The sequence below is a fragment of the Podarcis liolepis genome (assembly GCF_965112155.1).
Source record: "Podarcis liolepis genome assembly, chromosome: 7".
Lineage (NCBI taxonomy): Eukaryota > Metazoa > Chordata > Lepidosauria > Squamata > Lacertidae > Podarcis > Podarcis liolepis.
The window spans coordinates 68,685,653-68,698,180 of NC_139561.1; the positions used below are offsets into that span (position 1 = coordinate 68,685,653).

Genomic DNA, 12,528 nt, shown 5'->3' on the forward strand with positions numbered 1-12,528 from the left:
GCCGCCTAGTGAGTTCATGGCAGAGATGAGGTTCTAACGAGAGACTTCATGATTCATAGCTCCGTCTCTTGGCTACTCTGCTACACCAGCTCACACAATCTGATCTGATCACAATCACTCACATGTCCCCTGCACATGATCACCACAAATACTCATAAGTAATAAACATGTATTTATTTGTTTCATAAAATTTACATACAGCTTGGCTGTAAAACAAACAAACAAACCTTCAAAGCGGTCATTTGAATGTCAATGCAACGCCAGCTGCACAGATAAGTGTTTCTAGGTTAACTTCACATGAGAAGTCATACACTGTTTCAGCTGTTGAGGGAGTAGTTGAATAGATGGCTTGTGGAATAGTTGCATAGATGGGTGCTCCTGAAGCCCCAACTTGACTGTCTGGGTTGCCTGTCCTTAAAATCACACTTGCGTCTGTTGTTGTTGTTGTTTTAATAAATTGCTTATCAGCATGTAGCTCAGTGGCAGAGCACTGGCGTTGCATTCAGGATATGTCTGGTTCAATCCCAAAAATGCATCTCCACATAGGCCTGAGAACATTCTGCATCTGAAACCCTGGACACCCTGTTCCAGTCATGTAGACAACACTGAACTCAAATAGACCAATGGTCTGAAACAAGGCAGTCTCCCAGGTACACGGAATCTACAGAGATCAGTCATTTTCAGTTTACCGAACGGAACACGGCGGCTCCCACCAGATGTCAAAGAGAACAACAACTACCAGACTTTTAGAAGACATCTGAAGGCAGCCCTTTTTAGGGAAGCTTTTAATGTTTGATGTATCACAGTATTTTAATATTCTTTTGGAAGCCGCCCGGAGTGGCTGGGGAAACCCAGCCAGATGGGCGGGGTATAAATAATAAATTATTATTATTATTATTATTATTATTATTATTATTATTATTATTATTAGCTGGGAAAACTTGCTAACAATAATTCTGTAAAGAATGACAAAAGCAGACAGGGAAGGGAGCACTTCCCTCAAAACACTTTATTAGGTCCATAAACAACTCAGATTCTTTTTTTTGTACAAGCAAGAAGGAAACAAGCCAACACGTTGCTAATACCCCCATCGCTGCAAATTCAGAAAACCACCCCAGATGGCTCTGAATTCAGACAGGAAGGATTAGTGTGCTGTGCTGCATCAGGGGTGGCTTCTGTGTGACTCGGGTTCAAGTCCTCCCTTAACCATCTTTCATTCATGGTCACATCATTGCTTAGGGGGCAAATAAGGCCAAGTCTCTTTACTAGGATGAAGCGGTTGCCGTAGCAATCAAGAGGACTTCTTTCTAGGAATTAAGACGAGGCTGTAGGCTAATAACTTTGTGAAGGGGATGGAGATGGGGGAAGCTGTGGTCCTCCAAATTGTGTTGAATTTCCGCTCCCACCAATGTTGACCACTGGCCATGCTGCCTGCAGCAAATAGGAGCTGGAGTCCAACATTTGGAGGGGCACACTGGTTTCCCAGTGCACAGCATCCCATTTAAATGCTTAACCTATTAAAATAATTGCAAATGATCACATTTTATGATGTTAAAGACTAATCTCAGAGTTTGGGGGGCCTGCTACCCCCCTCCCCTGATTTTGAACATCAGGAGACAGCAACCATCCAGACTCCTGGATAGTCATCATGTGGTTTGGCTGGAGCATAAAGATCATAGGAAGCTGCCTTGTAGTGCATTGGAGTGTCAGTCCATCTACCTTAGTACTGTCTACACCGACTGGCAGCAGCTCTCCATGATTAGAGACAGCATCCATTGCCCATCCTACATGCAGATGCTGGAGGAGACTCTTGAGAGTCCCATGGACTGCAAGAACATCAAACCTATCCATTCTTAAGGAAATCAGCCCTGAGTGCTCACTGGAAGGACAGATCCTGAAGCTGAGGCTCCAATACTTTGGTCACCTCATGAGAAGAGAAGACTCCCTGGAAAAGACCCTGATGTTGGGAAAGATTGAGGGCACAAGGATAAGGGGAACAGAGGACAAGATGGTTGGACAGTGTTCTCAAAGCTACCAGCATGAGTTTGACCAAACTGCGGGAGGCAGTGGAAGACATAAGTGCCTGGCATGCTCTGGTCCATGGGGTCATGAAGAGTCGGACATGATTAAATGACTAAACAACAACAACATGGAGATGATGGGGATTGAACATGGGACCTTCTGGCACGCAGAGCCAGTATGGTGTAGTGGTTAAGAGCGGTAGTCTCGTTATCTAGGGAACCGGGTTCGCGTCTCCGCTCCTCCACATGCAGCTGCTGGGTGACCTTGGGCCAGTCACACTACTCTGAAGTCTCTCAGCCCCACTCACCTCACAGAGTGTTTGTTGTGGGGGAGGAAGGGAAAGGAGAATGTTAGCCGCTTTGAGACTCCTTAAAGGGAGTGAAAGGCGGGATATCAAATCCAAACTCTTCTTCTTCTTCTTCTTCTACCATTTAGCTACAGCCCTGCCATTTGCCGCTGTGATGCAACCACAAAAACAGGGAACCATCCAGGGACTTTTGGACTCCAACTCCCATTAGCCCCAGCCAGCAGGGTCAATGGTCAGGGATGCTGGGAGTCTGGAGTCAACAATATCTGAAGGAGCACAGGTTACCCATCCCTACTCTGCCAGGAATGGCTAATATGTGGCTCTCCAGATGATGGAATACAACTTCCATCATCCATCAGCCATGCTGGTGGAGGCAGGTGGGAGCTGGAGTCCAGTAACCTCTGGAGCAGGGTTTCCCAAACTTGGGTCTCCAGCTGTTTTTGGACTACAAGTCCCATCATCCCTAGCTAGCAGGACCAGTGGTCAGGGATGATGGGAGTTTGTAGTCCAAAAACAGCTGAAGACCCAAGTCTTGGGTAGTTCCAGGGCATCTTAATAGATCTACTATGCAGTGCCCCTTTGTAGGCTAGAACTTACTTCCAGTTCCATCAGATGATATCCTCCTCCTCCTGCACATTTAACACATTCACCTGGGAGAAAGCTCCGTTGAACTTAGTGGAACTTCCGAGTAGCTGCAACAGCTAACAGCTATAGAAGGTCCAGGTGATTTTTTGTGTGTAAAGGCAAATGGCACCGAGTGAAGCCGCCCGGGAAAGATGAAATCGTGGAGATCCAGCACCTCTTTCCTAGGACTAGCTTATGGGAGGGAGGGAGGCTCGGGATCGTTGATGGTTTGGGCGGCGGGGTGGACGGCCGAGCCTTACCTGTGGGCGGCAATCCGGCCCGCCTCGCATTGCACGGAGCAGCCGCTCGGGTCCGCGGCGGCCGTCTGCTTCCCCCTGGTGGCCGGAGAGAGGGAAGCGCCTGAGCTGCGCAGGAAGCGCTGTGCTCTCCAAGCAGGGGCTACAAGCAAAGCTTCGGGCGAGGTGGCCGACAGGCTCCGGCGCGCGGCGGCGCCACCGGGTGGGACCAGGTAGGTGCGGCTGGCGGGGCGCGGTGGGGGCTCCCCCAGCATCTTGGCTTTGCAGGACTAGGGCAAGGCTGAGCTCCCGCCCGGGGTCATTGATCAAGAAAGACCTGGGAGCAGGGAGGCGCCCGTAGCCCTCGGGGGGCAAGGAAGGGGTCCCCTCTATACCAGACAGCCGGCTGGAGGCAGCTGGCTCGCATCGTACCGCTTCGCGCGCAGCGACTCGGCGCCCGCTGTGTGGACAGGGCAAGATGCCCCCTAGCGACCCTTCGGAGCATTGCAGCGCTTCCGCCCCCGCCCCCCGGGCTGCTGCTGGCTTTCTCTAGCGAGGAAGAAAGGCACTCTGCACATGCTCGGTTCAAAACGCTTGGCGGGGTAGTGGGAGACGGCTGTGGAAAGCTTCCAGGTTCAAAGGAAATCCTCAGTCTCTCAACTCTGTAACTTGCGAGTGTAATCAAGTGCCTCTGATCCTTAGTTGGTAGAGTACAAGCAGTGGCGTAGCGTGGGTTGTCAGCACCCGGGGCAAGGCAAGTAATTTGCGCCCCCTAACCCGTGGATTTGCACCCCCTAACCCGTGGATCTGCGCCCCCTAACCCTAACCCCCAGATGTTGCGCCCGGTGCGGCCGGCCCCCCCTGCACCCCCCACGCTACGCCACTGAGTACAAGACTCTTAATCTCAGGGTTGTGGGTTCGAGTTCCATGTTGGGCAAAAGATTCATGCATTGCAGAGGGTTGGACTAGATGACCCTTGTGGTCCCTTCTAACTCGGAGCATCTCTCACTTTCCTGAGTGAGCATAGCCAAGGCTGAAAGGATGCATGGGAGCTGTGAGCCCTTGAATTAAAAAGATTTGCAGCCAAATTGGCATCTGGGAACTGGGAAGGATCGGAGCAGAGTGTTACCCACCTTAAGCCTCAAAGGTAGGGCAGGGCATTGGCTCTCTTAATGTAGTCTAATGTAGTCTAACTATTCCTTAGGTGTGGCAACCACCTCAGCTGGCAGGATCCACAGGGGCAGCAGATCTGGTCTCCAAGGGATGCATTGCCCGCTGCCGCCATCATTGCAGCTGTGGTGCACTCCTTGGAGGCCAAATCAGCCACCTCCCTGGTACTCCTGGTGTAGATATTCTCTCACCTGTTCCCTGGCTGGAAGAGCATCGTTTTGTGGTTCTTCTCGGGTGCCAAAGTGTCCTGGGCCAGCCTTGCCTCAATAAGTTGTCAGGCGGCAATTCTCATTTTCCCTGACCCAATGGTCAGGCTGGCTGGGGCTGATGGGAGTTGGAGTCCAACAACATCTGGATTGCCACATCTGGATTGGGCAACATCTGGTACAGACAGTACTGAACTAGACAAACCAACTGGTTTGGTAGAAAGTAGCTATCATATTTGTAATAAGACAGGATAAGAATCTCTATCCGTGTCTTTCCTTTGGAGTAAGTTCAGAATTCTTCTCTTAAAGCCCTCTTTTTCTACCATCATGTCAACTCGCTTTTAAAGTCCATGTATTTGCTCCCTGTTCCGTAGCCAAAGCTGAGTGTATTCTGTGCTTTACAAAATAAAAATCTGCAGCGAGACAAGCATAATTCTGCAAACAGTATTCAAGCGCAGATTTATAAAATATACATCCAGTGGTCTGCTTTGTATTTTGCTTGATCCTGTACATGTTCATTGAGATGTAAAGCCCTACTGTCATCCATGGGACTTCTTCTCAGGTGAGCAGGTATTTGACCACAGCCTTGATGCATTCTGTTTTCTGAACGTACCTTAGCCTTTGCAGTCTTGAAGGCTAGAAACTTATTTTCTGAGGAAACACCGGATGTATTTACTCAGGGTGATGAACTGGTATCTGCATGCAGTGAAATTGCAGAAGTACAGGGTACACGCAGATCTGTACACATGCAAAAATCTGTCTGAAGCTTTTGAGGATGTGAAAATCCACTGATGTGGTGCTTAGAGTGTTGGACTCGGGAGATCAGGCTTCAAATCCCTACTTGGCCATGAAACTCACTGGGTAACGTGGGCCAAACATGGCCAATCAGCCTAACCTACCTCTCTCAGGATTGCTGTGGGGATTAAATATGGAGGGAGGGAGAACCATGCACACCACCTTAAGCTCCTTGGAGACAAAGGTGGGAGACAAATGCAGTGCAGTAAATACTAAACACACCTGGTCTCTTCTCTCCATTCCCTCCCAAGGTAATGGAATCCAGCTCCCCAGTGAAAGGCCGTCAGCTTTCAGAGACTACGAGGAGAGGCCTGTGTCGCTGCTGCCGTCGCAGACACTGCTGCTTCTGCTGGTGCTGCTGCAGTTGCTGCACATGGTAAATGCCTCTGCAGGGCTGAGTGGGAGCCCACCTTGTCTGGATGTTGTTATTCCAGGCAGAACCCAAATCCCACTCAGTCCATCCTCACTCCAGTCTATGCAACCTCTCTCCACCCTTTCCAATAGCCCTTTCTCAAAACCTACCTTTGTCCAGCAGAGGCTGGTCCATTAGGGCAAATGGGGCTCTGCCCCACCAACCTCAGTCTGCCTCCAGCCAGCCCCACCTGCCTGCCTTCTTATTTGCAACCAGCCCAGGGGGTACCACCGCCTGCCACCTTCCTCTTGCTTAGTCTCAGTGTTGCCCCTGTTGAGCTCAGCAGGAAGGAAGAGGGGAGCAAAAGTAGAGTTGGTTGGCACCACCTGTCATTATCTCTGGCATCACCTACTGTGGCACCCCTGCCTTCTGTCCTATCAGATCCAATGGGCACCAGCCACCATGCTTTTGATGCACAGCTGCTTAGTCCCAGTTACAGATGCTAAAGCCACATCGGCTCTGCCAAGTCCCATTTCTTATAAAGTCCAAATACCTCCTACTAACCAGTCCGGAGTAGAGATGATATTTACCAGCAGGGATCTTTTGCCTTGCCTTGTTCCTCCATTGGCCAGCAGAAAAATGGTCTCCTTGCGTTGTCTGTTGCAGGAACCGGTTGGCAAGGAAGAGGCGGCGAGACGGCGTGGGATGTAAAGTGTCCAGCATCTCCAACCTGGAAAGCCCATTAAACCTGGAGGAGAGGTGGGCCAAAGTACCTGAACTTACTATGGCCAATTCCTGATCCAAGAAGGTGGCTATGATACCTTTTGAGAACCGTGCACCTCGCTGCATGTGTTGTTCAGTGGCTTTAAAAGGATCCAGACACATTTGTGGAGGATAAGGTTATCACAGGGACTGGGGACTGGATCCAGCAGAGGACTAGATCCAGCTGACAAGCTGGATCCTGACTCCCACCCCTTTGAGATCCACCTTTGACTGCCATGCTGAATGACTGATTTCTTGTAAGTGGCAAACAGTCATGATGGCTGTGTCCACGCTGTACATTTAAAGCACATTCCTGTTGGATGTAATCTATTAGTACAGTCAAATGCAACATTCCTTATTTCCCTAGAGTGGGCACAAGCAGGGGGACATCCAGCCAGTGTAACTTCCTGTTTCATTGGTCCCTGGAGCCTCCTTTCCCTGCATGTGACTTGGCAGATGGGAATGGCTCTGGCTGACGCCATAAAAGAGCCGAGTCATGTAGTCATTTTCTCAGATGTCTTTTGTTCTCTCTCATGTCTTGCCTGATCTTTTACTGCCATGTTGATCTCCTGCAGCCATTTTGTTATCTCAATGTAATTTTGCTGTCTGCTGGCTCTCAGCCAGCAGCACGAGTTCAGTCTCCATATGAGATAAACTCACGGTTTACTTTACCAAGTAAAGCCTGCCTTTCAGGGATCAAATTATGATCTGAAATGTGAGTAAACTTTTTGTTACTTTACTCAGAAAGACTCTTGTGTCTTTATTCTTTTAAAAGGGACAAAAGGGGACACTAGGAATAATCTTAACTAAGAGATTCAAATGAAGCTGCAAACGAGCTCCCAGCTATATTGAGGGGAATCTGCTCTGCTACATCACTTACTAGCGTGAGTGAAAGAAGGATAACTTATTCAATACAGTGGTACCTCAGGTTAAGAACTTAATTCGTTCTGGAGGTCCGTTCTTAACCTGAAACTGTTCTTAACCTGAGGTACCTCTTTAGCTAATGGGGTCTCCTGCTGCCGCCACCGTGCGATTTCTGTTCTCATCCTGAAGCAAAGTTCTTAACCCGAGGTACTATTTCTGGGTTAGAAGAGTCTGTAACCTGTAGTGTCTGTAACCTGAAGCGTCTGTAACCTGAGGTACCACTGTATATCCTTTCCTACTATTCTTAAAATCCCCACAATTCCCTCCCCCAAAGAAACCTGGGAACTGTAGTTTATGCCTCACGGTGCTACAGTTCCCAGCATTCTTAAACTACAGTTCCTGTAATTCTTTGTGGGGTGAAATGTGCTTTATATTTATGGCATGTATGCAGCTGCTGTGTCCTGAACAGTATACAGAGTTGTACCTTCTGCCCCAAGAGCAGGAGGAAGAAAGAGCAGACCCTCCCATTCCCACCCCTTGCTTTTCAGGCTCACAGCGGAAGAAGCTGCCTCTTGGCAATGGTCCTTTGACTCCATATTGACCAGTCCAGCCGGCCGGCGCATCTTCATGGAGTTCCTGCAGACTGAGCACAGCGAAGAGAACATGTCCTTCTGGCTCGCCTGTGAGGACCTCAAAAGGGAGCAGAGCCCAGAGCAGATCTCGGAGAAAGCCCAGAAGATCTACCTGGATTACATCTCCATCCTCTCCCCAAAAGAGGTAGGCTGGGTGCAGCATTGGGGTGTGGGAGGCAGAACTATGGAAAGGGAAGCAGTGGACCAAGAAGCAGTTATCCAAAGCTGAGCACTGCTTTGCAGCAGCCACTCTCCTTCCTTTTTCAGATTTGCTGGATTCGTGGCATTTCTAGGGGAATGAACAAATCACTGCTATTCCCAACAGTTAATCAGGCAATCTGTTGGAAGCACACTTTGGTTGGCTGAAAAGGAACCCACGGTTCAATCAGTCCACAAATTTAAAATAAATAAATGCAAACTGCAGGTGATGAGGACCTAAGACTGGCATGAGTAGCCAGCGGCCCTTCTGATGTTGTTGAACTACAAATCCCATCAGCCCTAGCTGTGAACTTATGCAACTTACATAATTAATTGCATAAACCATGTTGCCATTACATGATTCCATTCTGATCCTTTCAGTGCAAAGGGAACATATTGCAAATGGCAGGTGGGTATGACATAATCTATTTTGTACCATTTGCCTAAGACACCGTGATCATGAAGGTGGTTTTCCCAGGGTGAGGCTCATCCATTGCACTGCAGGTGTGTGGACCTGTGCGATTTCCACAAATGCAGGAAATAATTTGATAACAACAACAGTGAGTGCTGATTTCCATGCTGGACATGAGTCGAATAAGTGAGCATCCATAATTTCTACTCTTCTTTCCATTTTTGATGGAATCGTCCAACATCCTTACTCCAGGAAATGCAGAGATGAGTTGCCTGCACACCACCTCTTTTCCAGAGCCGATTCTGCCAAAATGAGTTGAGACAGCACCCTGTGTGTGTGTGTGTGTGTGTGTGTTTGCTTCTTCTTGCAGGTCAGCATTGATGCTGCAGTGCGCGAGACCATCAACAACTCCCTGCCGTCACCCGGCGCTCACATGTTTGATGAGGCGCAAGCGCAAGTTTATGCTCTCATGCACCGGGATTCCTACCCCAGGTTCCTGAAGTCCCCTCTCTACAAATCGCTGGAGCAGAGACTGACTATGCCTGTTGCTGACACCTAACCCAAGCACAGGGACCCCAGGTTCAGTTCTCAAGATGCCAAGTTTTCAGACTGCCTACTGCTTGGTGACAAGAGGTCTTTGGAGGGTTGAGGTGTACAGAACAATCTGTGCGATGTGAGCCTCTTCCTCCATCTGCTGAGTTGTCCCGTACAGCCATGTACTATTCCATCACTGGCATTTACGTACAGCAAATTCAAGGACGTATTCTAGATGAAGGGATGAGATCACTGCTTTCCAAGGTGTGGAGCCCAACCAGGATGTTCTAGAGCACAGGTTAACTAGGAGCCGTTTGGTTCTAGAGACCACACTAGAGCTTCATGGGATCTAGACAACAACACTTCTTTGTGCTGGAGGATTTGATAGGAATTGTCTCCTACGGGTACGCAGGATTCAAGAATGTGGAACCAGCCTCTGGTGGAGGAGGGATTTGTGGAACTGGGCTTTTTAGCATTCCCACCATGTGGTGATTTTGTGAGGGAAGAGGTCTGAGCTCTAAGACGATGCCAAATGAAAACAAAAACCTTCTTTGCAGACATTTCTGAGCCAAAGTAGCCTTGTTCTCTCCTTACCACTAGACCTTTTCATTGGTCAACACTTTGGCTAGCAGAAATGGCATTGCCATTCTCAGTCGCAACTGCATGTCGGAACTAGACAAGTTAAAGATAAGCATGGAGGCCCTAATAAGAGTTACATGCAAAAGGCTACGGGGTGGGGGCAGGAGAAGCCTTTCTCTGCTTCAAATAACCTGCCCAGCCCCCAACTACAGTCGCCCCCTTTTTTGGAAAGTCAAAATGTTTTGAATGATAAAAGTAGGTCATATTATAAACAAACAAAAAACCTTGCATTTTCCATATTGTGATAAACATAACTTATTTTCAGTTCTGTAATCAGGTCAGAAAACAGCATGATTACACAAGGGCCAGAGCCCTGGAGGGGGAAGCCACAGCTGCCACTGGAGGGCCAAAGGTTTTTTTGGAAGACCAAAATGCTCATTGAATCACCCCTATCTTCCTGCTGAGACTCTCAAAGAAGCCCAAGAGGTGATGGGACAGCGCTTTTCTCTGCAGAAGCCATGCTGACTCTTCACCTGCCAGGCTTGTTCTTCTATAATGCTTAATCATTCTAGCTTTAATCGTTCTCTTCACCAAGTTATGCGAGACGGAAGGTAGGTTTATAGGTTGGTAATTTCACGACTCTCACCTGTAAACTGGTGTTACACAGACTGCTTTTCAATATTCTGGTAAATAGGCCATTTTTGGTAAAAAGGTTTTATTTAAAAAATCCAAAAATTATACTTGAGGTTTTTTAACTCTTGGATCTATGCCATCCTAGCACAATGACTTGACCATAGGATGGTAAACTTGGAAAGGATCCTGAGGATCATCTATTCCAACTCTGCAATGCAGCAATATGCAGCTGTCCCATACAGGGATCGAACCTGCAACCTTGGTGCTATCAGCACCAGGCTCCAACCAACTGAGCTATCTGTAGCAATTAAGTTAGAGCTTTGGTCTATCTTAATGTCCTTAGCCATTTTTATTTGACATCATTCTTTTGTAAACTGGATGGCTACCCTCAAAAACACAGCTTTGCAACCTCCTGGGAGGAAAAAGTAACTCGCAGAGGCCATGTAGGTCATAGCAGCAGTAGGTTAAGCACAGACCTCCACACCTCCAAAATGCCCTAAAAACAACTTTTATGGGGGGGGGGGGGAATCTAGTTTATGTTGCACACCATTGTTAGCCAAGTCTGGGTTTCAGCTGCTTACTCACCTTTTCCATCCCACTCCACTTGTATTTTGTCTACCTTCGCTTTCTACTAAATTTTAAACAAAGTCCTTAGCTGTGACGATCTAGCGCACCAAGTTAGGGGTGGAGGTGGAGGCTCCTGCCACTGCCTGCAGGTGGTGCTGCTGGCGCAGCTGCTTAGTATCTTTTGTGGGTAGACTGCCACCAGACACAGAGCTTCACTTCAGCGATCAAAAGGAGAAAGCTACGAAGGATTGGCATTGCTGCTCTGTACGAAAGCGCAGATGCACAACGGAGCTGTTGATTATCTACCTCAGCGTGGCAAATTAAGGGCCTAGCATTCAGGGCCTACAGGTTGTATGTCGGACCCAAGCTGTAATCTTGACCACTTTGTATGGAATAAAGAGAGCCATGTGTGGCCCCTGAATGCAAGTGGCGGGTGTCCCTCCATTTTGTTTCTTGTGTGGTTTCTCATTTTCAGCTGCAGACTTTTAGCAGATGGGCAATTTCCTGTGCAATGGAGCTTTCTTTCTTTCTTTCTTTCTTTCTTTCTTTCTTTCTTTCTTTCTTTCTTTTCCTGCCTTTCATCTCGAGTTCTTGGGACAGTTCACAATATAAATCCATCCACCCAACAGAGGATCAGAAAGTTTGGATTTTTATTTACTGTTTCTCAAGGGGTAAAATATTTGCTTTAAATGTTATGGTTGTGAATGTGGCCTAAGAGACCCAGAACTGACAGATCCTTCCATCCCTGGGACTTAACTGGATAGAACCCAACAATTACATGGACACAGGCCACAAAACAGTCACGCACACATAAAAACATGCACATCTGCTATGGGTTTATGTGCAAAAACATACAGCTTGTGGAGCGGAAGAGTCAGAGAGAAGGAATCCATTTGCCCCCTGCCTCTACCACCTACCACACAGTTGGCTTACTCGGTAGTCTCAGAGCTGGGTGAGAAAACAATTTTAAAACTGTTTTTGCCACAAGAGATGGGAATGTGTCAACGTGGGTCCATCTGTCACTGAGAATACATATGTGTGCCTGAGAGAGGATGTGTACACACATCCCATTTAAAGCACATTTAAAGCACTTGACTTGCCCCAAAGAATCCCGGAAACTATAGTTAGCTGTGGGTGCTGGAAATTGTAGCTCCTGGGGACGATGACAAACTAGAATTCCCAGGATTCCCTGCGGGACATAATGTGCTTTAAATGGATGGCACACATGTCATCAGAAGGTACCTGAGAGATCTCCGGTGGGGTGGAGGCAGAAAAAGATCACTAAAGGGGGCAGAGATATGAATTGAGGAATTGCAAGAACGACCATAGCTCAGTGACAGTGTGTCTGCTTTGCTTGCAGAAGGTCCCAGGTTTTACCCCCGACATCTCTAGGTAGGGCTGGGAACCCAAGTCAGTGTATACAATACTCAGCTAGATGGACCAATGGTCGGGCTTGAAATAAGGTGGCTTGTGGTTGATGATCATCACATAGTCTTAAGACACCTGGGGCCGCAACCTTGCTGAAGCTAAGCAGGTCTAGAGCTGGTTGGTGCCTGGATGGGATGCAGCAATGCAGACCCAACATACACTGCCTTTGTGCGGCATCTTGGAAGGCAGGTGGGCTGCAAATGAAAT

At 48.1% G+C, this 12,528-nt stretch overlaps 1 protein-coding gene across 1 annotated transcript; it reads left to right on the forward strand.

Annotated features, from left to right (window-relative positions):
* The first annotated feature begins 3,326 nt into the window (after window positions 1-3,326).
* On the forward strand, window positions 3,327-11,319 carry LOC310710912 (regulator of G-protein signaling 17-like). The gene is made up of 5 exons (XM_083512255.1): window positions 3,327-3,422; window positions 5,612-5,736; window positions 6,379-6,471; window positions 7,887-8,115; window positions 8,951-11,319. Exons 2-5 carry the CDS (start codon window positions 5,615-5,617, stop codon window positions 9,137-9,139), a joined length of 633 nt encoding a protein of 210 aa, XP_083368381.1. The 5' UTR covers window positions 3,327-3,422; window positions 5,612-5,614; the 3' UTR covers window positions 9,140-11,319.
* Window positions 11,320-12,528: the final 1,209 nt, after the last annotated feature.